General features: G+C 40.3%; 2 protein-coding genes across 4 annotated transcripts in view; one reads left to right on the forward strand and one right to left on the reverse strand.

The window, feature by feature from the left end:
• Window positions 1–10,771, forward strand: part of spire1b (spire-type actin nucleation factor 1b) — a 28,884-nt gene extending 18,113 nt beyond the window's left edge. The window contains exons 7-18 of one of the 2 annotated variants that reach the window (XM_058376913.1): window positions 837–923; window positions 1,161–1,290; window positions 3,232–3,273; window positions 3,676–3,824; window positions 3,905–3,998; window positions 4,075–4,217; window positions 5,136–5,273; window positions 5,628–5,698; window positions 5,784–5,811; window positions 6,156–6,292; window positions 6,465–10,270; window positions 10,368–10,771. In XM_058376913.1, the coding sequence (XP_058232896.1) occupies window positions 837–923; window positions 1,161–1,290; window positions 3,232–3,273; window positions 3,676–3,824; window positions 3,905–3,998; window positions 4,075–4,217; window positions 5,136–5,273; window positions 5,628–5,698; window positions 5,784–5,811; window positions 6,156–6,292; window positions 6,465–6,729 (1,284 nt within the window). In that variant the 3' untranslated portion in view covers window positions 6,730–10,270; window positions 10,368–10,771. The remainder of the gene's footprint in view (window positions 1–836; window positions 924–1,160; window positions 1,291–3,231; window positions 3,274–3,675; window positions 3,825–3,904; window positions 3,999–4,074; window positions 4,218–5,135; window positions 5,274–5,627; window positions 5,699–5,783; window positions 5,812–6,155; window positions 6,293–6,464; window positions 10,271–10,367) is intronic. The other variant, XM_058376914.1, reaches the window with a different exon arrangement.
• Window positions 10,772–11,264: 493 nt separating this feature from the next.
• atp6v1c1a (ATPase H+ transporting V1 subunit C1a) lies at window positions 11,265–21,572 on the reverse strand. Of its 2 annotated transcripts, XM_058377058.1 has the most exons (13): window positions 21,408–21,570; window positions 19,400–19,540; window positions 18,600–18,667; window positions 17,008–17,093; window positions 16,799–16,893; window positions 16,548–16,639; window positions 14,933–15,031; window positions 14,786–14,854; window positions 14,287–14,379; window positions 13,882–13,975; window positions 12,816–12,913; window positions 12,487–12,613; window positions 11,265–11,946 (listed from the first exon to the last, which is right to left on the reverse strand). In XM_058377058.1, exons 2-13 carry the CDS (start codon window positions 19,529–19,531, stop codon window positions 11,848–11,850), a joined length of 1,152 nt encoding a protein of 383 aa, XP_058233041.1. In that variant the 5' UTR covers window positions 19,532–19,540; window positions 21,408–21,570; the 3' UTR covers window positions 11,265–11,847. The 2 variants fall into 2 exon arrangements, with proteins under 2 accessions (XP_058233041.1, XP_058233040.1); XM_058377057.1 differs by having other exon boundaries at window positions 16,799–17,093; window positions 21,408–21,572.
• Between the last annotated feature and the right edge of the window lie 6,348 nt (window positions 21,573–27,920).

Genomic DNA, 27,920 nt, shown 5'->3' on the forward strand with positions numbered 1-27,920 from the left:
TTACTTGCATTTCCTAGAACCTTCTTAGTATCTGGTGTCTGAATACACAGGTATTTAGATAAGAATCTGATATGCCTCCAGGACAGAAACCGGCATTCCTGCGTATTGTTATTTTAACCATGATCGTGTTGCGTGTTGTTTAAGTCGGTTATATGATCCTAAGTATTATAAGTATGAGTTTCATGAGCATGTTCCCCTCATGTGGCTGTGTCTTTTACCTCAGAATATGAAGGGGAAAATATGGTAGTCAGAACAAATGTAAAATTTGCAAAGGGTAATAATGGTGGTAAGAGTTATATAATTTAATTTAAACTTGTAGTTACTAAGACGTATAATGCAGTGGTCCCCAACCACAGGGCCGTGGTCCGGTACCAGGCCGTGGATCATTTGGTATCGGGCTGCAAAGAAAGACGCGATCTGACCGAGTCGCTCATGTCCGTGAAATATTTGGCATGCATCTGTGACTCAAAGTCGTGCAGTGTGAAAGGAGTTCTGACTGAAAACTACCTCGGCGATGACCTACAGCCAACGAGAGAGCAAGATACAGGGCAGAGGGCAGTTCGGGGACTCCAATATCAGCAAGCATGGTTTCGGTTGGAGCACAATATTATAGTTTAATAGAGTTTATGGGTTTTTAATCAGAAAAATGTCTTAAATATAGTTACATCAGAATAACATTTATATCAGAAACATTTGCTTGACACTAGAGAGCTCCCCCTGTCAATCACCCCTCCCGTCTCCCCCCAGGGCTGCGGAAAAATTGTCCATGGTACAAAAAAGGTTGGGAAACCCTGATAGAATGACCTATAGTGTGTGTGTGTGTGTTCATCCTTCAGGTAAACGGAGATATTCCTCCTCGGTTAAAGAAGAGCGCACATGAGGTCATCCTGGAGTTTATCCGATCCAGACCTCCGCTCAATCCTGTGAGTGCACTCAGACATTCATCAATACACCCAAAACAAAGCCAAGCACTTTTGAAGACTCCAATTCAATATAGTGTTTCGAGAAATCTGGCTTTCTTGTTTAAATGAGCTTGTCAAGGTAATGCTGGTCTATTTAAGTTTATTTAATACTTTGTGTGAATTTCTGCTCAGCTACTCCACATGAACAACATCTCTGTGTGTGTGTGTGTGTGTGTGTGTGTTCGGACGCTCTCGCAGGTGGCAGCACGTAAGCTAAAGCCTCAGGTGGAACGTCCTCCGAGCCTCCACGAAAGGATCCTGGAGGAGATCAAATCGGAGAGGAAACTCCGCCCGGTGTCACCTGACCAGATTCGCAGGAGCCGAATGGGTGAGACTGCAAACACACACATGTGCACACAAACATTTTAGGTGGGGTCCCATATCCTGTACTTTTGTATTGCACTAGCCGCCTTTGGTCCATATTCACTTTTTTGAGAATCAGAGACAGACTGTACTCTTAATAGTACAGTTATTTACTACAAAAAAATAAAGGATAAAGTGGTTTAGTAACGAAGAATGAACGAATGACACGCCGTACTTTTTCCAAGTATTAACATTGCACATGTCCTCAGTTCTGCACACTACATTTAGAGCTTAGAATAAAACCCTAACACTGCTACAGTGTGTGATTTGATACAGTGTATATATATAATCATCCTATGATGATAATATGCCTTCTAAAGGCCATTTAAATTGACAATTGAGCCAAAAATTGTTGATTTAAAGATGCTCATTAGACTCACTATTCATTGCTATGCTGCATTGAACTCACGTTCTCCTCCAGTCACTTTCAACAAGCCTCAACTATCAGTCTTTTTATACATTATCGAGCGTTTATGTACAGATGCCTCACAAAGCGTGACTCATTTGCATTCAGTAACGCCCACAAACCTCCATATATGGTCGTGTGCGCAGTCACGAAAAATGAGCCATCAGGGTCAAGTCTGAAATGCTGAAATGGAAGTTATTTTGACTCACTTTTACGCCAGTGAAAATATATACGGAAATATTATACTAGAAATAAAATAATGAATAAAAGTGAGGAGTGAATCTTCCATTAGCTGAGGCGTTTGCAGACAGATCGACTCATCTTTTGTACACTATCATTTCTTTTCTCATAAATGTTCAATAAATTTTTATTTGGTGTAATTATTTTATTTTTCATGTTCTTTAATTGATAGAAATTTTATGAAACAAAAATGAATGGTGATTCTTAAAAGTGCAGTAATCCATGCAAATCTGATGTGAAGTTGATTAGGTTGAGCTTTACATTAGTTAGAGTTTTTATGTGTATATTGACACAAACTAGGATATGAATGTTTTTCCGAATACTGATGTTAGCCCTTGTAGAAGCCATGCATTTTCCTAAACACCCCAAAACTATCTACAGTGGAACCGGCTCTTTTATTCACCAGCTTCTAAGTAACTAGGAATATATAGATTGTACACCGACCAGGCATACCATTATGACCGCCTGCCTGTCGGTCCCCCTTTCGCTGCCAAAACAGCCCTGACCCGTCCTGCGCTGTGTATTCTGACACCTTTCTATCAGAACCAGCATTAACTTCTTCAGCAATTTGAGCAACAGTAGCTCGTCTGTTGGATCGGATCACACGGGCCAGCCTTCACTCCCCATGTGCATCAATGAGCCTTGGCCACCCATGACCCTGTCGCCGGTTCATCACTGTTCCTTCCTTGGACCACTTTTTGATAGATACTGACCACTGCAGACCGGAAACACCCCACAAGAGCTGCAGTTTTGGAGATGCTCTGATCCAGTCGTCTAGCCATCACAATTCGGCCCTTCGTCAAACTCGCTCAGATCCTTACACTTGTCCATTTTTCCTGCTTCAGACATCAACTTTGAGGACAAAATGTTCACTTGCTGCCTAATATATCCCACCCACTAACAGGTGCCATGATGAGGAGATAATCAGTGTTATTCACTTCACCTGCTCATAATGTTATGCCTGATCGGTGTATATTTATGATATCGTATATGTACATTTGGTTTATTTTAATTCATGTGTTTACAAATTTGATTTATTAAGCAATCATATGATAAATGAGGCTCAGTGTATCAAGCCATTACTCAGTTAAAAGTTTATACTGAACATTCTGACCCTTCTAGACACCACAGAATTTCTGATATATGAATAGTTTAAAAGACTATAGTCATAATTTGAAATCAGAAAGAGATTTCTCCACTGTTTCTAATGTGCCAGGAAATTCTGCCTGTTTTAACCAGTTGACTGTTTTGTCCTTGCAGTAATTCGGCCGCTTAGCATGTCTCAGAGTTTTGACTCCTCAGGTAAACCCGTGCGTTCTGCCTGTGCTCTGTTCTCGGTGTGATTCGATTCCTTTGATTTGGTTTGTCCGTGATGCTTCAGTCAAACGTGCAACACATCATATCATTTCATGCTTTTGTGTCAACCGAAAGCCCTGATTTTTTAGAATAAACCCCGACTCAGATCCAATCTGGCAACCTTATCTCTTTATATGTGGCACAAACGCTGGTGTGCTCAGCTGACAAGATCTGTCAGATGGACAAGCCTCAATATCCACGAACATGGTCATTGTGTCACTTACATGTTGTGTGTATGTGTGTAACACCAGACTCACCTTCACTCTCACCTTCTCTAACACACAAACCCATGCACCTATACACCCCCCTACGTTTTATCCCATGACGGCAATGTGTCGCTTTCTACAGACGTCTCTGCCCTCGATGCAGCGAGGAAGGCATCCAGCTCGCTCTCGTTAGCTAACGGCTCGTCACTCCAAACGAACGGCACCAGCGGCTTCCAGAGGAAGAGACTCCATGCTCCCACTCTGGCCGAACTGGGCAGCTCAGACTCGGACGTGAGTGTGTGTAAAGGAATACTTCATTAAAAAATAGAATTAATTATACTTTATTTATCTGAGTCTGGTCCATTTTCCAGGATGACTCGCTTGGTCAAAGGTCAGCCAGCAGCTCCAGCATCTCCACACCCATGGTTGAGGACACATCACCGGAGTCTGCGGTGGGAAAGAAGAGTGAGTCACCTACCTGCATTGACAGACACTCAACGTGAAATTATCATTATTAATGTACCACATCTGCCGTCTTTAGCCCCGCCCATGTTCCTGCCCATCTCCTCCACACCGCAGCCAGAGAGGAAGCAGCCGGCACAGAGGAGGCACTCTATAGAGAAGGAGACGCCCACTAACGTCCGGCAGTTCGTCCCTCCGTGCAGACAGAGCTCCAGATCCTTAGTGAGTCAATAAGGATAACTTGTGCATGCTCAGTTTTTTAAATAAGATAAATTAGTTTCCTAAACACTACAAAATTCCTGCCATTAAAAAAACATCTGCAGCGGAAGCTCTCTCTTTTATTCACCAGCTTTGAAATAACCAAGAATGTACACAGAGTATATTAATGTTATTGTTTTAATTGATTTAATGGAAATTGTATGAAATTCATTTAATAAGACTAGCCAGCTAGTGACAAAAGAAATGGCGCCCTCTAAAAGGAGGAAGTGATGAAGTCTGGCTGAGGAGGTGCACTTTCACAGTTTTAGTTTCTGTGAGCTTGGTCAGTGACTGTAAATCTGCTTGGTCATTTACAGACATTCATTGGCATTAATCAAGATAGGCTCACAAGTATGAAGAAAACCTGAACCCTTTGTCAATCTGGCTTGCATTTGGAGTTTACAAAAAAAAATGATGCACAACTTACAAGAGTCACAAGAAATCTAGATGTCGATTTGAATCCCTAAAGAGCTTGAGGTGAGGGTGACGAGGAAAAAGACGACCAAAGGAGAACCAGATTCAGAAAGGAACCCATCCCTTCCAACGATCTAACACCAGATAGTGAGATCATCTTCTAAACCTGATGCTGAATAATGTAATGAATTAATATGAGCAGTAATAAGTGTATTAAAAGGATGTTCAGGTGAGATTATTCACAGTTTCCATGTCCACAGGAATAGGATTTTAATCATGACGGCAGAAAGCTTGCAAACGATAATTAGGCATAATTAATACAGCGCTAACAAAACAACCTCCATTATAATTTAAGGGGTAAAAAATTGTTTTCTGACAGCACGACATTCGAGTAAATATAAACATGTAGGTTGTATATCTATACTGCATGTTTTTATTTACTAATCTGCTCACTCTGTGGGTGTTCAGGAGGAGTTCTGCTTCCCGGTGGAGTGTTTGTCCCTCACGGTGGAGGAGGTGATGCACATCCGGCAGGTCCTGGTGAAAGCCGAGCTGGAGAAGTTTCAGCAGTACAAAGACATCTACAACGCTCTAAAGAAAGGAAAGGTAGGAATGGAGCACGGCTTACGGATATCAAGCGCATTACAGACTTCACAGTGGTTAAGAAAAACACAGAGATTGTATAGAAAGGCAGTCAAATTAGAAGTGCTGTCTAGGTGGGAGGGGCTTACTCGATCTCCACTGTCAATCACAGCGACTCTAGCCAATCCTGGGCATCGGTGTGCTCGAGTATGTGGAAGAGGGCAGACAGCGCTTTCGTTTGTCTTGTACTTCTTAGTGAAAGTGTCACATATTGGCACACATTCTTCCATTTTTGAAAAAGTTTTAGAATTTAGAGAAGTATTTCTAATAAGAATTTGATTTTTGAGAAAACCCTGTTAAAAAAGATTTTGTTTGCAGCTCTGCTTCTGCTGTCGAACTAAACGGTTCTCCTTCTTCACCTGGTCTTACACCTGCCAGTTCTGCAAAAGGTAAAAAGGCAACGATCAGTCACGAAGTCTGAGATCTAGACAAGTTGTGTACAGTTTTGACATCATTTTTCCTTCCTTTCTGCAGACCCGTGTGTTCACAATGCTGTAAGAAGGTAAGCTTCAACTTCTGTTCAGTATCTGCCATTTTAGAGCTGATATTAATAAAGTAGAACAGGAAGTTTAGGAGGGATGTATCAAATGGATTGACGTGTTTCCAGAATAGCCTTTAGTAGAACTCCTTCTCCATTAATAGGCCTCCTGAACAAGATGGGTCAGACTGGGAGAAAGAATAAAATAAAACGTCATGTACAATAATTTCTCCAACTTTAGCTGTATTTTTAAGGTCCTCACTATGTATGTCAAGGTGTAAGCTCTTACGAAATCGACACACGAGGTCTCATTACTTGGACTGGACCATATTTTGACATGGTTTTGTTTTTCCCCGACTCTGACACAGATTCGGTTGCCCTCTAAACCATATAGCAGCCTACCTATCTACTCTCTGGGACCATCCACTTCCACACTGTCCCGAGACAAATCGGAGAAGACAAGCACTAGCCAGCGCCGGCATTCCCTTCAGCGCACCATGAGCAGGTAGCAGATCCTTCTTAGAGTGGGTGTTAAGAGTATCTTGTGTTGTTCGATCACAAGGTGAAAGGTTCAGGTTCTTAGAAGTTTTCTTACTAGAACCAGATGTTAGAGCATTGATATAAATTTTGGTCTGGTTTCATTATTTTTCTCTTACCTCTTCCTCCATACCTCTCAGACTGTCCAAGTCATCACGTCAGTCGTCAGCGTCATCCTCACGTGAGGACATCGAGCTCCCCAAAGAGCTGACTGAAGACTGGAGCACCATGGAGGTGTGTGTGGACTGCAAGAGGTTCATCTCGGACATCATCTCGTCCAGCAAGCACAGCCTTTCCCTGGCCACCAAACGCAGCCGAATGAAGCGCAAGACGCACTCGTTCGTCGATTCCTCGGCCACAGGATCCGAGTACCGGCCATCCGAGAGAACCATTCACGAGGTCTAAAAGAAAAATCTACTTGGCCTAGACTGACCGACGTACTTCCTAAAGTGGAGTCTTCATATCCCTCTGTTTGTCCTGGAGTTTACTACAACGTGAGCTGTCGACGGTGTAACATGGTGGCCATAAAATCCTTTTAAACATGTAGGACTTCTTCTTCAAGAGATGTACATACAAGTTGGCATGTGTCCATAATCAGTTATGCATCACTTTATTGTTATTGTGGAGACTTCAAAATATCTCCACATCCCCTGAGCTCCTGAGATAAAGTCTCTCGCATTCAGAAAATTCTTTTATTTTGTACATATCTTAAGGAGAGAAGACGGGCGGTCCCGTAACACTGTTCACTGGAAGGTTTCAAAATGGTGGACAGTACTGTCACTTTGACTCAGGAATACATCTACACAAACATTTATCAATATTCAACATCAATAATATCAACATCAATATTTTCGAACTTGAAATATACATGATTGTTCATGACAGGCATGACTTTATAATATAATCACCAGAAAACTCTTAATTTACTTTATTTTTTATTTATTATCTGTGATCAAACCAAATCGAGGGGTTTCCAATAATTTATTATTCGGAAATGTTCACAGTAATTTAGGAAAAATAAAAACTTTTTTTTTTTTACCCAAATAAATGTATTTAATTTATTACATTTAGTCAGCTGCTATTTGTTTTTGTTTGCTGTTTGCTAACACTGCTGCTAAGCAACTGGGAAATACAGAGGCTAAGAACTGGAGGCTAACTAGCAAGTAACCTGCAACTCTTTTATTGTAGAGGACGTAAACACAGAGAGGACACAAAAACCACACAAACTTGTCGAGAATATCAACATTTACCTCAGATGTGTTGGCCGGTTATTAAAAAAATGCTCTGTACGGCTAAAATTACGATTAGCTTCAAATGCTAACTCGGCTTCTGTAATTATGTCTAAAAGGGAGAAAAAGCTAACGCTAAACAGGCCAAGAAGTCAATACCGGGTTGTTTGTGTGGAATCTTTTCCTCAGAATGGAGAACACAGTGATTTATTAATAGTCGTAGACATGTGAAGACATTTTCTGACAGGAAACATTTTCTTTTCTCCGTGGTAGAAAACTGATTATGGACACATGTCTTGTCATATCCTCTGATGTGTGTGAGATGTGCAACGGGCTGGACTGAAACGGTCTCGGTTTCGTCTTGTAAATATGTGTATTCGCTGCAGGTGTACAGATCGTCGATCAAGCTGTATTTATTTTTATATGAATCGAGTGACATGCTGTTGTTTAGCCAATGACGTGGGATGTTGTAATGATGCCTTGTCGCCAGTCCCACTTCAAATCCCCTTGAATAACCTTAATCCCAGTGACGTAGTGAGAGATTTTACCAGTGTTAGTACTGTTCTCGGCAGGTTGATGTGAGGTGTCACTGGTAGCCACGTTGGTTCTCTACATTATCTGGTAGTAAATATTTTTTTAAGTCGTGCTTGATGGGTAATCCACATTTACACCGATCAGGCATAACATTATGAGCACTGAGAGGTGAAGGGAATAATGCTGATGATCTCCTCATCATGGCACCTGTTAGTGGGTGGGATATATTAGGCAGCAAGTGACCATTTTGTCCTCAAAGTCGATGTGTTAGAAGCAGGAGAAATGGACAAGTAAGGATTTGAGCGAGTTTGATGAAAGGCCAAATTGTGATGGCTAGACGACTGGATCAGAGCATCTCCAGAACTGTAGCTCTTGTGGAGGTGTTCCCGGTCTGCAGTGGTCAGTATCTATCAAAAGTGGTCCGAGGAAGGAACAGTGGTGAACCGGCGACAGGGTCATGGGCAGCCAAGGCTTATTAATGCACGTGGGGAGTGAAGGCTGGCCCGTGTGATCTGATCCAACAGACGAGCTAATGCTGGTTCTGATAGAAAGGTGTCAGAATACGGGTCAGGGCTGTTTTGGCACCAACACAATATTAGGCAGGTGGCCATAATGTTATGCCTGGTCTGTGTAAGTTGTTCCTCATCCATCATATGTTTCTCCACGTGAACATTGTCAATAATAGTATTAATTGAAATAATTGATCAAGTTTGTCTTTCAGATAAGAACCTAAATGTGCAGGTTGTCTGCTTTTTCTGCTCATTTTTTTTCTACATAGCCTTCATATAACACACGGTTTAATTGCCTTACTGACTTTCTCAATTCTATAAAGTTATTGTCGTCATCTTTATTCTCCTGAATACAAGATTTAAATCACCTGCACGAATTCCCAAGTGTCTCATACCGAAGCCTCAGTTTTAAATGACAGTGTTTCTCTAAGTCAGGGCTTGTCGAATAAGCACAACACATTTATATTAAAATATCCTTAAATCATCATTAGCCTGTTCTACGAGCCGGAAATGTAATAGAAATGAAATCTCAAATTGTGCATTAATAGTAACAGCTAACCCTTTTGTACCTCGATTAACACCTTCTTTATTGAACCTGAATCTCTGGACGGTTGTACTGCGGTCACGGGTTCTTCTCGCATTGTTCTTTTAAAAGGTTACGGACCGAGAATTGTAATAAATTTACATTAAAAATGATATTATTTTCTGCATTATTTCACGGTACGACGTATACAGAATGTGATAGCAATAATTTAGGCCTTTAGATGCATATCAGATTATTTTGACTGTATTATTTTATATATCGATGACGTAGTATTTAGTATTTGTTTACATTTATATTTACTGCCATGTGGCAGGTGCCCTTATTCCGAGTGCATTACAGAAATGCTTTAAAGTCTCTGCAAATAAATAGACTCTGATTCAGACTTGGGTGATATTGTAAAGAATAAATAAATAAAAAGCGAACAATTATTTATTTTATATATTATTTCTTTTCGGCCAGTGATATAAAGACATCACTGATGCCTGGTTGCTCATTGGAGAAGTCATTTTTCTTTCATTTGATCTCCATAAGCTGCTTTTTTTTTGCCTTATAATTATTGCCTTTCTCTGTTCCATAAAGCTACTGATGGTTCACAGATTCCCTCCTCTACTTGGAGCTAAGCACAACTAAATCACACCATAGATTTGGTATGCTGTATCAGAGGACCGACTCAGCAGGAGGTTGCGAGTTTGGAGAGTTCAGAGGCACAATATTGGACCTGTGCGCAAAACCTTCATCATTTCATTTCGACAGGCATTTCTACCGGATGGGATCTGAGACCGAACCACATGAATTTCAGTGTCCGGTTGTGGCTGTGCATTACGGCGCACACGATTATAATGGACTTTCCTCGTGACTGAAGTTTTTAAGAAAGACTTAATCTGTACCTTCATAGGAACGACTGGCTGGCGATTGCATGTACATCTGTGCTTGTGCATTGGATCTGTGACTGTGATCATTTTTGTCCCCCCCCCCCCCCCAAAAAAAAAAATCTGGACGATCATAATAAACAAATGCAAATGCTCCTGCTGCTGTTATTTTTTATGACCTGAAACCCTACCTTGTAATAGCTTTTTTTTAATTCATTTAATTCCACTGAACACTGTGGAAAGTCACAACTTGTGGAACAGGTTAGTTCCTGTCATTATTATTATTATTAACAACATTATAGCAGCTACAAACAAGCCTCTCCCTCACTAACCTTTCTTTTTGCTACTCAAATTACAGAGGAACGAGAAAGCATGCCACCTTCTTAAAGGAGAAGTTCACTTCCAGAACAGAACTCTACAAATAATTTCCTCACCCCCTGGTCATCCAAGATGTTCATGTTTTTCTTTCTTCCGTCGTAAAGAAATGAGGAAAACATTTCAGGATTTTTCTCCATATAGTGGACTTCAATGGTGCCCCGAGTTTGAGCTTCCAAAATGGAGTTTAAATGCAGCTTCAGAGAGCTCTAAACCTCGATCCCAGTCCAGGACGAAGGCTCTTATCTAGCGAAGCGATCGGTCAATTTCTTAGAAAAATAAAAGACTGTATTCTTTTTAACCACAAAAGCTCGTCTAGCACTAGCTCTGGGGTGCGCGTCCGCGACGCTATGTACTACATAATCACGTCGGAAGGTCACGTGTGACGTAGGCGGAGCTACAGACCCAGTGTTTACTAGTGTGGAGATGAAGGAGCGTTCCGAAGTTATTGCGTGTGGAATGAGACAAAGTTATATGTCAGATTTTTGTTTAAAACTCACTTCCTTGGTCTTCCAGCGAAGAGAACTTCTTCGCACGTTCGCTTTGTGAACACCGGGTCTGTAGCTCCACCTACATCACATGTGACCTTCTGACGTGATTATGTAGTATGTAGCATCATGGACGTACTTCTTTAACACCTTTCCTGTGTCAAAACTACTGTTTGTTTGTTTTTTTTACCTCTGACTATTAACAAAGCACCTTTCGGACAGTTATCACAAACTGGACTTCTTATAAATAAATAAATAAATAAAGGAATGAATGAATGAATGAATAAATAAGGATGGAGGCTGTGTGCAGTTCACTTTGTTGAGTATTTGAACAGAAACACAATGCTACTGAACCTGATACATTTAAAATAACCCACAAACACAAGAGCCCGGATTTTTGACATATATATATATTATATTATATTTCATCAACACCAAATGTACACAACACATTATCTGTTACGGTATCATTTGTAACACGGTTCGTTCCTTTAGCATGGAACTACTGATACAGAGAAGGTAAAGACACCAGCGTCCTCACACAACAAAATATCTATTAGTGATTCTGAAATGGAACAAACACAAAACACTCGCATTACCATGGAATGACGTTCATATTAAAACACAGGGATTGCTTCTTTATATATATATATATATATATATATATATATATATATATATATATATATATATATATATATATATATATATATATATATTTATTTATAGATACAGATTTGAGATGTTTTATAAAAAAAATAATCCTGTAAACATGATGGGGACGGTGGTCACACACTGGAGTGAGCAGCAGAGCAAAAGAGAGAACAGGAATGGACATGAGAGAGAGAGAGAGGGGGGGGGTGGAAAGATAAATACACAACTCAATGAAACATCATCTCACACTTCTTCACTAGGACTCTACCACAGAGCTGAGGGATGTGACGGCGTGCAACGTTGGATTATTTTTTTCCTGGATTATTTGAAGTCCAGCAGGTTGCAGTCGATTTTGTAATAGACGTAAGGGTAATACTCCTGCTGGCTCAGATTCAGACCGGGAATGTCCATAGCAGATTGCTAGAGAAAGCAAAGAAATTCAGAAATTCATTATCATTATAAAATCATACGATTATTGATTTCTGCCTAAAGTCCAGTCTTCATTTTTAAAAAGAAATACACGCTGATGGTTTACAGTTTGTTTGTCCAGTATGGAGACACTGTGTTGGTCCTCTCACAGCGTTTCACCTCTGTAGGTTAATACAAGTGCAAAAGAATTCACACCATCATAGACAAATAAAATAGTGCCTATAGATTAAGGTTAATACAAATGAAACAGCTTACAATAAAGGTCTTCTTTTACTGTTAATGAAGTCAGGGTGCACAAACTTTTGCACTTAACTACTTACTGTCCAAATTTAACTAGAAAGGGAGTTTGGTCATTAGCGCTAATCTGTTTATACAGCAAATCTTATTCTTAATATCTAATCATGAAATAAATGGTTCTTTGTTAATCTTGGAGAAACCTCTGGCCTCATTCCGTACCCAATCAGAGTTAAGGGGTAAGGAAACGTTAAGATGGGGTCTGTGTGTGTGTGTGTAATGTTAAATGACAATTACATCAATAATCGCAGCAGCACTGCTGTCCAGATGTTTATAGAGCTCATACAGCACTTCCCTCAGCTTCTTCATGTTCTTCTTATTGGGCTGCAGCAGCATGGCCTGGAAGTTCACAGGTAAGCCGTACCTGCGCAGGTGAGGACATGAGCACACAAAAATCATTTTTTCTCTGAACACAAATGTCAGAATGCATGATGTCTGTAGTTCTTATAAGTTAGTATCTCCGTCAGAGTCGAGACGAACGCTTTAAATCTAGCTCACTTGTTAGCTCAAAATAACTTAAGCTTGTATAAACTCCAGTTCTAGTTAGAGTCATTCTATAACTTTACCTTAACACAGACTCTACAAACACCCTCAGAGCCTTGATGTGGATCCAGGCGATGAAGGCTTCGCTGAAGTTGACTTTCAGCCATCGTACCAGAGGACCCTGCAGACACCAGACACTGCTTTGTTGTACACATTAAGCTTACCGATCATACATCCTGCCTGAGGAGGTCTAAATGATCAGAATCATCTCATAATAAACCGCAGACACGAGTCAGTGAGATATTAACAACACGACCATGTGATCCGATTGTCAAGCTGTATTCTAAGCTAGCTAGACATCCTCAGGCATGATGTATGATCGGTAAGCTTGGTCACTTAGCACCCAGTGCAAAACTACAGAAGCCCATGGCTTTATAAAAATACAAAATGTAATGTTTGGGTGATCAAAAGTCTTTTAATGATGTTTGCACTTATGGATTTAATTTTATATTGAAATAATTAGTAGCACAGGGGCCAGAGAGAAGCAGAGTTCATGATTGTTAGTTAAACATACACTTATATTGCCAAAATTTTGGGACACCCCTCCAAATCACAGGGGTTGGGCTCGGCCCCTTAGTTCCAGTGAAAGGAACTCTTCATGCTTCAGCATACCAAGACATTTTGGACAATTTCACACACTCAACTTTGTGGGAACAGTTTGGGGATGACCCCTTCCTGTTCCAACATGACTGCACACCAGTGCACAAAGCAAGGTCCATAAAGCCATGGATGAACGAATTTGGTGTGGAGGAACTTCACAGAGTCCTGACCTCAACCTGATAGAACACCTATGGGATGAATTAGAGCGGAGACCGTGAGCCAGACCTTCTCGTCCAACATCAGTGCCTGACCTCATAAATGTGCTTCTAGAGGAACGGTCAAAAATTCCCATAAACACACTCCTAAACCTTGTGGAAAGTCTTCCCAGATTTTAAGCTGCAAAGGGCGGACCAACTCCATATTACATTCATGTGCATGTAAAGGCAGACGTCCCAAAACTTTTGGCAATACAGTGTACGTTATCGCCACATTAGGAGCCGATTCCTCATGAAAAAGCACTGTTTAGGAAACGCTTAGACTGATCCATACAAACTGCTTCTTCTTATCGGTGGACAGCCTCGTCATCTCCTCTTTATCCGCCTTCATTTCCTCCTCGTTGTACTGGAAATCTCGTACTACGAACCTGCAGGACACAACACAAATCTTACCGGGAGGATATGAGGATCCAAAAGATCTACAAACAATGTGATGATAATCATGCTGGTCACTTTAACATTATACATACAGTATATATATATATATATATATATATATATATATACACACACACACACAGTAGGTCCCTCTGAAAGAGGTGTTACTATGGAAACGATCACATCAGTATCAGTTGATTAACAGCCGGCACTACGATCAGAACCGTGCAGTTATGGAAACTTAATCAACACCTTCTGACCAATCGTATTCAAGTAGTAAAGATTAAAATCTCCACTGTACTTGTTCTCTCTGGCTTTGTGCCTGAAGTCGTCGATGGCTTTGCGGAACAGCGTGACGCTGAACAGCCCGCTGTCCTGATCCTCAAACAGCAAACTGTGGAGAAACAAACAACAACGTTAGTCCAGCAGGTCATTATATCCATCTGTCTTTTTTTACAGTAATCTCCAGAATTATTGGCACCCTTCAAAAGAGTGGGAAATGACTGTGAACATAAACATTGCCCACAATTTTCCATTTATACGGTATGCCATCTCAAAAGATAAACATCTCTGGGTTTCCCTCATAACTCAAATTTAATTCATTTTCTCCCAAAATCCAGACTATAAATCAATCTGGCCTCACCAAACTCAGCCTTTTATATATAAAAAAAAATAAACTATGATGAATTATTTATAACAAGCTGCACTAATTACCTTGATATCAGTATTAATTCAACACACAGCAGCTACATATTTGCATGAATTCACCCGGCTTGTGGACGAGAAAGATCTGGGCTTACTTTGTGGAACGTGGCACCACCATTTCCGCGAGAGTCTCGTACGTCTTCTGCCAGTCTCCGTAATTCGTCCTGAGGAGAGACCGTATCGGCTGTTAGGTGGGTGAAGCTTAAAATCTGACAATAAAATTCCAAAAAAGCGTCACTTACTTGGGGACCACCACCAACAGAGTGACGAGGTACTCAGAGTCGAGCACAAAGTCCTCTTTCTTTACGATATCGGCCAGACTGCGGGTCAGCAGGCTCCCCCTGAGGACACGGGTGTTATATGGAGTTATTCATTTTAAAAAGAGGAAAACAGAATTCATTTATAAACTGCAAGTATCTTTTCTATATCAGTTTTGCCTCATGCTTCATTACAGAACACAACCACTTTCCATTCTTAACTTCCTAAAACACATAAAAAATGTCTTAGTTGATTTACTGTCAAGGAAACAATAAAAATGTTAAATTTTTTATTTTTTATTTTTTTTAGGTTTGTCATGTCATATGGTTAGAATTTGGATTGTTATATTTTTTGCAGGAAACACCGACAATTTATTTCAATTATATAGCTGATAAATTAGGATATTATTTTATTCAAAACAAGGGGGGTACAAACTTTTGCACTTTATGTAGAGTGCATTATGATTGAATTTCAGCTTGGTAGTGTTTTACCTTCACAATAATGCATTTGTTTACATTCAGAAATCAGTATAGGTAAAAGACAGACAGACAGACAGAGAGACAGACAGAGAGACAGACAGACAGACAGACAGAAAGAAAGAAAGAAAGAAAGAAAGAAAGAAAGAAAGAAAGAAAGAAAGAAAGAAAGAAAGAAAGAAAGAAAACCTGCATGTACATGTAGACAGAGAAAGAAAGAAAGAAAGAAAGAAAGAAAGAAAGAAAGAAAGAAAGAAAGAAAGAAAGAAAGAAAGAAAGAAAGAAAGAAAGAAACAGTCAGAAAGAAAGAAAGAAAGACAGACAGGCAGACAGGAAGAAAGAAAGAAAGAAAGAGAGAGACAGACAGACGTAGACAGAAGGAAAGACAGACAGAAAAAATGATAGAAAGGCAGACGAAAAGAAAGAAAGAAAGAAAGAAAGAAAGAAAGAAAGAAAGAAAGAAAGAAAGAAAGAAAGAAAGAAAGAAAGAAAGAAAGAAAGAAAGAAAGACGGACAGACAGGCAGACAGGAAGAAAGAGACTGACAGACATAGACAGAAGGAAAGACAGACAGAAAGACTGAAAGAAAGGCAGACGAAAAGAAAGAAAGAAAGAAAGAAAGAAAGAAAGAAAGAAAGAAAGAAAGAAAGAAAGAAAGAAAGAAAGAAAGGCAGACAGACAGAAAGACGGACAGACAGAAAGACGGACAGACAGAAAGACGGACAGACAGAAAGACGGACAGACAGAAAGACGGACAGAAAGAAAGACGGACAGACAGACAGGCAGACAGGAAGAAAGAAAGAGACAGACAGACAGACAGACGTAGACAGAAGGAAAGACAGACAGAAAGGCTGACAGAAAGGCAGGAGACAGACAGATGAAAAGAAAGAAAGAAAAAAAGAAAGACAGACAGACAGACAGACAGACAGACAGACAGACAGAAAGAAAGAAAGACAGAAAGAAAGACAGAAAGAAAGAAAGAAAGAAAGAAAGAAAGAAAGAAAGAAAGAAAGAAAGAAAGAAAGAAAGAAAGAAAAACCTTTGACCATTGAAGTTAAACCCTAGTCTTAGACTATATGTATTTAGATCCGGTCAGTAACAGGTGGTCAGTGTTCTTCACTCACGCGTTCTTCCTCTCCAGGTTCTGCAGGTTTCCCTTCAGGTTGTTGTAGGCTGAAGCTCGAGCCTTTAAATCGTTATCAATCTGTGTTACTTGCTGTGACCAGCAGAGGGAGACAAACATTTTATTATTCAGCATTCTAATGACACGTCTCAGGTATGTATACACACACACACACACACACACACAGTATGTACACACTCACACAAATCCCCCAATGTGAGCATTATTCATTACACACTCATGTAAACTCGCCTTAGATATGATTTCAGATATGTTCTTCAAAGATTGCTTAATGGGGTACTTTGCCATGTCCCACTGGAACCTCGTGATGTAGGTGATCAGATCCACTAATAAAAGCAAGAGGTAGAAAATTAAGAATAAGAAAACCTCAACAACAACAAAAAAAAAGGCTAAAAGACTTGGTGTGGAGATGAAGAAAGATGAAGGAGATGCTTGTTCACCTCCGTTTGCCAGCAGGTTCTCCTGAACTTTATCACGGCTGTCCTCCAGCACGTCGGCCATGTACTGCGCCACCTTCTTCACCACACTGCAAACCGCATCAAACACACATCACACCCTGTTACCATCCTGTACTGTCCTCAGAATACACACTTTACTGAGAGCTTCAAAGGCAAACTGAGAATTCGGTGAAAACGGAGAGAGAGGAAAAAAAATGTAAGAAATCAGAAAACGGAATTCTTCAACCCTTTTCTCCTCACAGGATTATAAGGAAATGTTCTATAGCATTAAAAGCATTGACTTTTATTTGGTACGTTCCTGCTTTAGGCCCAAATGCTGTGACAAACAAGGCGCTATAAAAAATTAAAATAAAAAATTTTGTTCTCAGATGGACCGAAATCATTTTTTTTAAGAATTCGGATTATACCAGGCTGTCCACACTTATCTCACCGAGGCCCAGACGTATCATACAAATAAAAATAAAAGAAAGAATAGACCTTCCTGGTAGCCTTTGTTTAACATTTTCATTGACAACCCAAAAACCTTTGAATGAAGGTCTATTGATGCTCTCAAGTATTTTTATATAATAATTTAGAATTTTTTATAACACACACACTATATATATATATATATATATGCACACACAATGACCAGGCATAACATTATGACCAAGTGCCTAATATTGTCATGGTCCCCCTTTTGCTGCCACAACAGCCCTGACCAATTAAATTCTTCAGCAATCTGAGCAACAGTAGCTCGTCTGTTGGATCGGACCACACGGGCCAGTCTTCGTTCCCCACGTGCATCAATGAGCCTTGGCCGTCCATGACCCTGTCACTGGTTCACCACTGTTCCTTCCTTGGACCACTTTTGATAGATACTGACCACTGCAGACCGGGAACACCCCACAAGAGCTGCAGTTTTGGAGATGCTCTGATCCAGTCGTCTATCACAATTTGACCCTTCGTCAAACTCGCTCAAATCCTTACTCTTGTCCATTTTTCCTGCTTCTAACATCAACTTTGAGGACAAAATGTTCACTTGCTGCCTAATATATCCCACCCACTAACAGGTGCCATGATGAGGAGATCATCAGTGTTATTCACTTCACCTGTCATAATGTTATGCCTGATCGGTGTACATCCAGGAGCCTGTCAGAATGACTCATTTGTGAATTTTGAGCTTTCAGAGCTTCCAGACTTCTTATAAATAGATCTGAGCTTTAGACATAAGTCATGAGTTTTAAATAAGATTGAGGAAAGAGGCGCCGGTGTGTCACCAAACTGCTAATGGTTAATTTTAGCCAGGGACAGCGGGCATCACACTGCCGAGTGAGATTCCTCGGCGCGCTAAACAAGCAGGAGAGTTTAAACTCGAACCCTGAACACTGAGTCTGTCTTAACTAATCACATCATGGCAAACACAAAATTTCACAGAACACAAAAACTGAAATAGTCACTGGGCGAGACGGGAAAAGTTTGTTCAGAGAAAAAAGAGAAGAGTGGGACCAGAGCGACGGTTTGCTCTGCAATATTTTCCTGGAGAGTGAAGAGACAGAGAGAGAGGGAGAGGGAGAGAGGGAGAGAAAAAATACCTCTCCACAAAAGAGTCCAACTTGGCCAGCTCGTCCGAGAGTCCAACTAAAACATCTAACGTCCCGACCTGCAGGGGAACCGAGAGACATGGGCTTTGATCAGAAAGCAGCATGATGGAGCAAAGAAAACGCAGTCAGGCTGTGTTTGATCAGTCAGAGCTTTGCGAGGCGCCGCCCGTCTTCTCGCTTCGTCGAGCGCAAACAAACTTATACAGGGCTGCAAACTGCTGCTGTGTGGAAGAGAAGCGCTTATTTTCCATCCGAAAAAGATGTCTAAAGTCAGCACTATCATACATACTTATAGATAAATTAAAAGATGTTGAGCCTCCTGTATGCTGGTGCTCCAGGAACATCAGACCAACACCAAGAAAAGGGTGCCAATACTTTATTCTTTTCCAAAGACACAGAGATGTTTCCGTAATCATTACTAGTCTATATTTAAAATAAAATAAAAAAAAAAGGGAAAGAAATTGTGGTAGAATCCCAGTGCATGTAAGCACTGAGTAGTCGCTTATCTCACTAAAGCCAATAAAACATTAGTCCTTGTGAAACTTGAAAGTCTTTAAGAGAAGTATGGAGACCGCTCACACCGGTCATACTGTTAAGAGGAACTGAAAAGATTTTTACTCGAATAGAGAAGTCCTAAATTTCCTCAGATGGGAAATACGCAAAACAGTTCCGTCTGACAAATGAACCTAAACACTACAGACGGAATTCGTTTATTTTATTCACAGTACATTTTAGTGATGGTAAAGATTATGCGAAATAAAGATGAATAAATAATATAGAAATGGCCGAACCTTGAGGTCCGGGATGTTGAACTTGTTGTTAGTGGACAGGTTGTTGGTGCGAGTGGTGGCCACCATCATCTTGTCCCATGTCTGCTGGCAAGTTTTCTCTCCAGGAGCCGAGATCAACCAGAACTCCGTCATGACTGAACACTGAGGAGGATAAGAAACAGCCAAGAGCTTGCTTTTATTACGTACACAATCCTCTATACAGGATAAAAACGTTTGATTTGGGGATTGTGTCTAGACACAAAACACTAGGTTTATTAACGCGTTATAACACATTGACTTAGGTTTGTTTGGAGCAAACAGACTTTTGTTTTGTTTCTGGCAATTGCACGTATGCTACAGCGCTAGTTCTTGTTCACGGCCAAACCTTAATAAATGACAAAGTTTCTCGTTTCCATCATCGCTGTATTCAGTACTAGTTTTGTCTTAGCTACCTCACTGGCCTAGTAATAGATTTAGTTGTTTTTGTTTCTTCAGGATTTCATATATTTTAATAATGTTTGCCTCTCAGGTCTTCATGTGACACTTCAGGACTTTTCTGCTTTAAACACAACTGATCCTGTCAGCTCAGGTGATGTGATTAGTTAACTATATTGATTATTTTTTGACCCTTTCTACAAAATGACTGACTGATTCACAAAACCTAAAGCCTGATGCTAGCTCAACATTTCTTTTTTAAAAATCTTGATAAATGGGATTAACATTAGCCTCACTGATTTTAAAACCACCACAAAAAAATGGAAAAGGAATATGTTTTTGGGGGGGGCACTTTCAGTACAAACGTTTACATTTTTGTTCATACATTTATTCACCCGTGACATTTACTCGCAGTTAGCTAAAAGGCTAACTAAATTATCTTACGTTAGCACTCTTGCTAACTACTGTCACTACTCGATCCGATACTGGAAACACGATGTGTACTGCGCATGCGCGGATCGCGTAGCGACAAACTTTTCACTGGAAAAGTGGAAATGGCACGCTAATTAGCATATTCGTGACGTCACCTCATCGTATTTGCATTTATCCCTGAATGCCTGCGCTCACATACTGTATTTCAATACAGCCGAATTACTAATAAAGCTGCTCTCATTCATATATTTTTTTTACTTTGTTGCCAGACAACGAAATAGTGATTAAAATTAATATCACAAATGCGAGCTAGATTAGCTAACCGGCTAGTCAAATGATCTTACTTTTATGATATTACTGTTCGCTCACAGACGTGTGGGGGGCGTTCCCTCGATTTGCATATTCATACGCATGTTCATACATATTCATATATGATGGTATCGTTACGGAAATGTTCATAATTGACTTTTAGAGTTTACTAAGTCAAATTTACTTTAATATATAAAATTAAAAACGTACCTAGAGTCATGTATTAACCGTTAAATGTTATTTTAATGCTTAAAAAATGACACTTAATAGGATTTGAACGTTACTTGAATAACCGCTGTTTGACATGGCTGTATTTCAAATGCCTCCGTCCTCACTACACTGATGCACTACGTAGGTTACGAAGTCACGTTAACGTAAAGGGTTTAAACGCTGACCTGTGTAGTGCACCAAGTCATAGAGGACGGTAATCGGATCGAGCCGATTAAAAAAGGGCGCATGATGTGTCGCCCGCACCGAACAGCAGTATTTAACATATATATATATATATTTACAAATAATTTTAGACGTAAACTACAACAAAAAAGCAAACAATCATTATGTCAGCAATCTGCTAAACCTGCTAATGTTATTTTATAATCTTTTGCCTCGAACACCATCAATGACCATATTGTTTTTTTTTTGCATTGTACTGTAATGTAAACTTTTGCACGGTATTATTATTATAACGCGTGATGTTTTGCACCTTAAGATGTGTTTATTCACATAATAACTCGTATATATTTAGCTAACGACAGCTTGCTTTGGAAAGGTTATAAAGCTAACATGGCTAATAGACTAGCTGCCATTATATTTCGAGGCAGAATGAATTGAGTCACTGAGGAAATCGGCTTACCTGGGCTAGTCGAGGATAGACGTGGTACAAAAAAAGCAGATAAAATACGTATTAGTGTCTAAGATTGGGTTATTATTTAAAGCGGAAAATCGTACGAATGGATATTCATAATGTCATAACAGTGGTGTTTCCAGAGCGCGTCACAGTCAGCTGATCCTTTGGAGGAGGTGGAGGAGGAGGAGGTCCAGCGCCATCTAATGCAGCGGAGGTGCTACCGCACTCACACGTTCAATTTACACTATATTGCCAAAAGTTTTGGGACACCCCTCCAAATCATTGACTCCAGATGTTGTTCTTCAGGGGTTGGGCTTGGCCCCTTAGGTCCAGTGAAAGGAACTCTTCATGCTTCAGCATACCAAGACATTTTGGACAATTTCATGCTCCCAACTTTGTGGGAACAGTTTGGGGATGACCCCTTCCTGTTCCAACATGACTGCACACTAGTGCACAAAGCAAGGTCCATAAAGACATGAATGAGCAAGTCTGGTGTGGAGGAAAGTCCTGACCTCAATCTGATAGAACACCTTTGGGATGAATTAGAGCGGAGACTGCGAGACAGATCTTCTCGTCCAACATCAGTGTCTGACCTCACAAATGCACTTCTAGAGGAATGGTCAAAAAATCCCATAAACACACTCCTAAACCTTGTGGAAAGCCTTCCCAGAAGAGTTGAAGCTGTTATAGCTGCAAAGGGCGGGCCAACACCATATTAAATAAAAATGCATGAGCATGTAAAGGCAGATGTCCCAAAACTTTTGGCAATATAGTGCATATAATTCAATTCTCAGTCACAACTGAGTTTTGTCATAAAACTGTATTACTGTATGATAAATTCAAAATTACAATGAAATAATATATTCTGTTGATTGGATGTGGGTACTGTGAATGGTCACATGACCTGAAAATGAGAAGCTAGACCGGAAAGGAAATGATTCACGTATTAATTAATATACCTAAATATTAAATAACGACAGGCTGTGCTGTCATATCAATGCAATCAATCATTGATGCCATTCAGCACTATTCATTACATACTGACATTTTACAAGCCTGACATTCAGGCACTGACATTACAACACTGAATTACAGCAAAAGTAATAAGAATAAGAAAAACTGTAATTATATGGCCTTTTATGCGTATTGCATTATAAATAGATTTCAAGAAAGAGCTCTGAAAAAAAACATGACATCGGATGGTGAATCTGGTGTAATGTTCCTCTGAATTTCAGATCATTTTTGAATGGAAGTTAATCGTAAAAATGACATGAGTAAAGCTATTAGCAGTTTTAAATAGCAGAAATTAAATGTACTTATTAATCACACATAATTTCAACTCATATACCATCTCTGGCAGGAGTAGAAAATGCCTTTTCACCATTATGATGGTAAGTTTGAGCAATTTTGCTAAGAAAATTGGGCAAAGAATTTGCAATGTGCAAATCTGGTTGAGACCTGCAGCTATAATTGCAATTGCAAAGGTGTTTCTACCAGAGGGGTGAATACTTATGCATGTCAGGTTTTCTCCATATGTGCCCCAAAGAAGATATTTTTTCACCAGTAAGTCATATGTCAAACCTATTGTCTAAATAAAATCGTAAAAATCCCAATTACGTCCAGGATGTACAAATACAAAATGTGGACAAGTTCTGTTTTGAACATTCCAGGTTTTTAGGGCTGGCTTCTCCCTGGAGGTTAGATTCAGGAATGCCCAGTCAGCCGCCCCGGCCGAGGGAGGCACGGCCTTCTGTATTTGGACCGAAGTCCCACTTCCTGTCCATGGGTGTCCCCCACCCTGCATTTGAGGAAAAACCCACAAAGGGATCTGTTTGTGGAGTTCAGCAGGTCTGGGTTGCATTGTGTTGGGACACAATGCCGGGACTGACTGGAGCCGAACGCTCAGATCAAAAGGCGAGCTCCACTGCCCAGAGGCTGGCGTCTGTCCAGGCGACGGGGACAATATCTAGGCACGCGTCGCCTAATCAGTCACCCACATGCATATCAGGGTGGCAGGAGGAGAATATCAGTGGCTGTTTAGTCTCCAGCGACATCCGTGTCGCTAGTGTGTTGTTACAACAACTCCTTAGTTTCCCAAATGTCATCAGCATATGAGGGTCATTGCTTTCTAAATATAGACTAAAAAAATCAGTATTTCCAGTAAAGAGGTCCTGGGGCGGGTGATATAATAATTTTTCAAAGATATACAGAAAAGTTTTGTTATTAGCATCAACATCAGATTATTTATTGTTAACAAATGTCTTTTTGCACTACAGCACCACCGATGGCTGTAAGGAAAATACACTGAAAGGTATGTAGAAGTTAGGCTAGGGCTTATTTCTTTCTAGCCAGACTCTAGATTCACGCAGCCTATCAGTGATGGTCATGTCTGTTGATTACGGAAAGGCTCTTGACACTTAACGTCGTTCTAAACCCTGATTTTAGCACCAGGTTGAGAAACATTTTGCACTCGTAATTTAGAAGCATTAAAGGGTTATGAAGCTTACAAACATGTGAAACGATCAGAAATTGCTCTTATTCGAAACAGTCACATGCCGTTTTGATCAAGTCATAGTTGATGACACTGCAAATATGCAAATGAGAAGGTAAAGCCAGGGTTTAGGAATGTCCAGTGTGAAACATCAGATTATGAAGAGCCAGGATTAATAGTTAACCCTGGTTAAAGTATAAGCGGTGTGAAATGTCAAACAAGATAACCAAAGATTTTGTTTCCCTGAAGTTTACAATCACCCGAAGTTAACTATTTCAGGTGTGAAAAGCCATAAAGACTCACATTTACACTATATTGCCAAAAGGTTTGGGACTTTACATGCACATGAATGTAATATGGAGTTGTCCCGCCCTTTACAGCAATAACAGCTTCAACTCTTCTGGGAAGGTTTTCCACAAGGTTTAGGAGTGTGCTCATGGGAATTTCTGACCATTCCTCTAGACACACATTTGTGAGGTCAGGCACTGATGTTGGACGAGAAGGTCTGGCTCACATTCTCCACTCTAATTCATCCCAAAGGTGTTCAGGTCAGGACTCTGTGCAGGCCAGTCAAGTTCCTCCACACCAAACTCCCTCATCCATGTCTTTATGGACCTTGCTTTGTGCACTGGTGTGCAGTCATATTGGAACAGGAACATCCCCAAACTGTTCCCACAAAGTCGGGAGCATGAAATTGTCCAAAATGTCTCGGTATGAAGCTGAAGTATTAAGAGTTCCTTTCACTGGAACTAAGGGGCCGAACCCAACCCCTGAAAAACAACACCTGAATTCAATGATTTGAATGATTTGATTGGAGGGGTGTCCCAAAACTTTTGGCAGTATAGTGTACATCATTCACAGTGGCAGTCATGGGATTCAAACTTCTGATCAGAGCATTGTCATTTCTACATTTGTGAGATTAACAGATTGGATCCTTGGTGTTTTGCTTTAGCACCTACATCCAAACCCACTAAGAAAATGTGCCTGTTTTACAGTATCAGAAAGTTATCGGTTCAAATCCCGCTCAAACCTTCCACTTCCACTTAATTGCTCAGCTTGAAGCTGTTTATCCAAGTCATGTAGAAAACCATCTGCTAATTAAACTAAATGTGTTTTTGCAACCCCTGATTTATCACGACTTTTGCTTATTACGCTAGAAATGTCATTATAACAGAGTTTGGATTTTATACCTGTATTTTCATCTGTTTTAAATCCGTCTATTGTTTTTTTTTCTCGGCGTTACCCATGAGCATTTTTATATTTCCATCTAAAGAGCTTGAAGTACGTCTATTTCCATTTAATCCTCGCCACCACTGAGGAATATAAAGTGAGAAATAGAACTCACTGATATGCCGAACTTTAATGCTTTAGGCCACTGGACAGTAGGTGTGGTGAGTTCAGCCTTTTAAGGGTAAAGGGTTAAAGATAATGAGGGAGAACACCCAAGATACGCGCCATTGTTATGGTTAATGCTTGTCTATTTTTAAGCCGGACTGATATCAGCGTCCTTGAGGTACGTTGGAATGTGCTAATGGTGAACATTCTTTAATAACGCTAATAATAATTGAGTCATTTCAAGCATCAAATGTATCCAGGCCCAGGTTTATCAGATATAAATATGCTGTAAAGAGTCCAATGATTTTGGAAATGTGCTTCAGAAACCATAAAAAAACCCCAAACCAGGGCTTTTTTGTTTTTTATTTATTTTTGAAAAAGCATGAAAGCATGCATACAAAGATCTTTTCATCATTAATAAAAAGAGAAGAAGAAGAAAAAAGAAACATCTATGGCACGGCTTCCATTTTAATTTATTCTGTTGGCAGACACTTTTATGCAAAGCAACTTCCAAATGATCCAGAATCCAATCCAGGCATAAATGAGCAATTTAGGATTTTGCCTGGGATTTAACCTCACAGCCTTCGAGCCTTAATATAACACTACCTACATCTATTTGTAGTCAGTCTTCGGTTAAGGCAAGTCAGTCGTTTACAACGTTTAATACGCTGTGACCCTTTATTCGTCTATTCATCTTCAATAATTGAGATGCCGGGGATTCATGGTGGATCTTGGGTAGAAGGAAGGAATACACCCTGGATGGGGCACCGAACACATTCACATATGCTCCGAGATCCACTGCAACAGCATGACTTACTGAAAATGAATGAATCTTGAACACAAGTTAAAGTGGTCTTCTTCATTGTGTAACCATGTCCCTTGTTCCTCAAACTGAAGTCTTTGGTCTATAGTCGCAGTCGTTTTGAATAGCCGTAACAATGCCGTGTGAGATGCGAATTCCTCTTGCACAATGCAAAGCCGTGGGGTGTTACAGCCTGCAGCGGGCAAAACACATGTCCTGCCAACGACAGGCGCCTCAGACTCAGATACTATTCTAATCAGAACAATGGTAATCAAACATCTCGCTGTACTGGGAGCCACTTTAGATGCAACGCAAGATTAGGAGCCATGCAGTCCTGCGGGAGCCGGCACAAAACGAGGAACACTCGCTGTGTGGTCCAGAGGGACAAACTTTCACTGGCAATGTGATGCTGAAGCGGCTCAAACAAATAGAGGCATTGTGTCACTTCCCCATTCCAGCCGCACTGGATCATTCGACGTTTTCATTCGACTCGGAGTGTTTATTCTACTTGACAAACACACAAGTGGACATGCGTATGACGTCCCGTGTACAAGGTAACCTGTTTTACACAAGGTTTAACATTGATGTGTAACTCAGCAGTGTGGATACTTTTAGGGACTAGATGGATCAGGGTCAAATTTTGGTTGTTTCGTTGTTACTGTATGTACACTGATCAAGCATAACATTATGACCACCTGCCTAATATTGCGTTGGTTCCCCTTTTGCTGCCAAAACAGCCCTGACCCATCGAGGCATGGACTCCACTAGATCCCTGAAGGTGTGCTGTGGTATCTGGCACCAAGATGTTCTTTAAGTCCTGTAGGTTGTGAGCTGCCTATTGAGGGACATAAAGAACTTACAGGACTTAAAGTATACTTTTGATAGATACTGACCACTGCAGACCGGGAACACCCCACAAGAGCTGCAGTTTTGGAGATGCTCTGATCCAGTGGTCTAGCCATCACAATTTTGCCCTTCATCAAACTCACTCAAATCCTTACTCTTGCCCATTTTTCCTGCTTCTAACACATCAACTTTGAGGACAAAATGTTCACTTGCTGCATAATATATCCCACCCACTAACAGGTGCCATGATGAGGAGATAATCGGTGTTATTCACTTCACCTGTCATAATGTTATGTCTGATCAGTGAATGCATCAATCCATTTTATGAACAGGTTATTCTACGCAGGGACACGTGGACTGTCCGGGGGGGAGTCAGGGCACAAGGGCAAGGGACACCCTTAATGGGGTACAACCCATTTACAATTGCCTACTCACACACTACAGACAATTCAGAGATGCCAATCAGCCATGTATCCAGAAGCACAAGGAGAATATATAAGCTTTAAACAAGATTTATATATACTTGGTTAGTCATGCACTTATCCCTCATCCAATCACGTAAGATCAGCATAGTTTTAAAATGCTACAGCTACAGATCTAGAGAGTTTAATGTCCATATTGTTCAAACAACAGAATGGAGAAGAACTGTGATCTCAGTGACTTTTACCGCCCAAGTAATGGAAGACAACTTCCTGTTCTTCAATAATATCCGTCAGAATCTCTCCTGAAGACCAAAATAGGACTTAATGAACAATAAACAAAAGCCCTTAGTGTAGATGAAGACTGTAACATTGGGAACAGCAGCCATTTTGCAGAACTAGAATTAATTCTTTCCTCATTGCATCACCATTCTGACCCAGAAGCCCCGCCTCCCAGTAATTGAATGCGGGATTTTTGTTCCAAAATGGAAGTCAAGATGATTGAATACTTCTACTACTTAATGGATATGCCTGCAATTTTGCACATCATTTCTTCAAAAAAAGTCGGACCCCACATGTCGTGCCTGTATTTGGGGTGAGTACATATTGTGTAGATTTTATTTATT

Source organism: Hemibagrus wyckioides, linkage group LG23 (genome assembly GCF_019097595.1).
Source record: "Hemibagrus wyckioides isolate EC202008001 linkage group LG23, SWU_Hwy_1.0, whole genome shotgun sequence".
Taxonomy (NCBI): Eukaryota; Metazoa; Chordata; class Actinopteri; order Siluriformes; family Bagridae; genus Hemibagrus; species Hemibagrus wyckioides.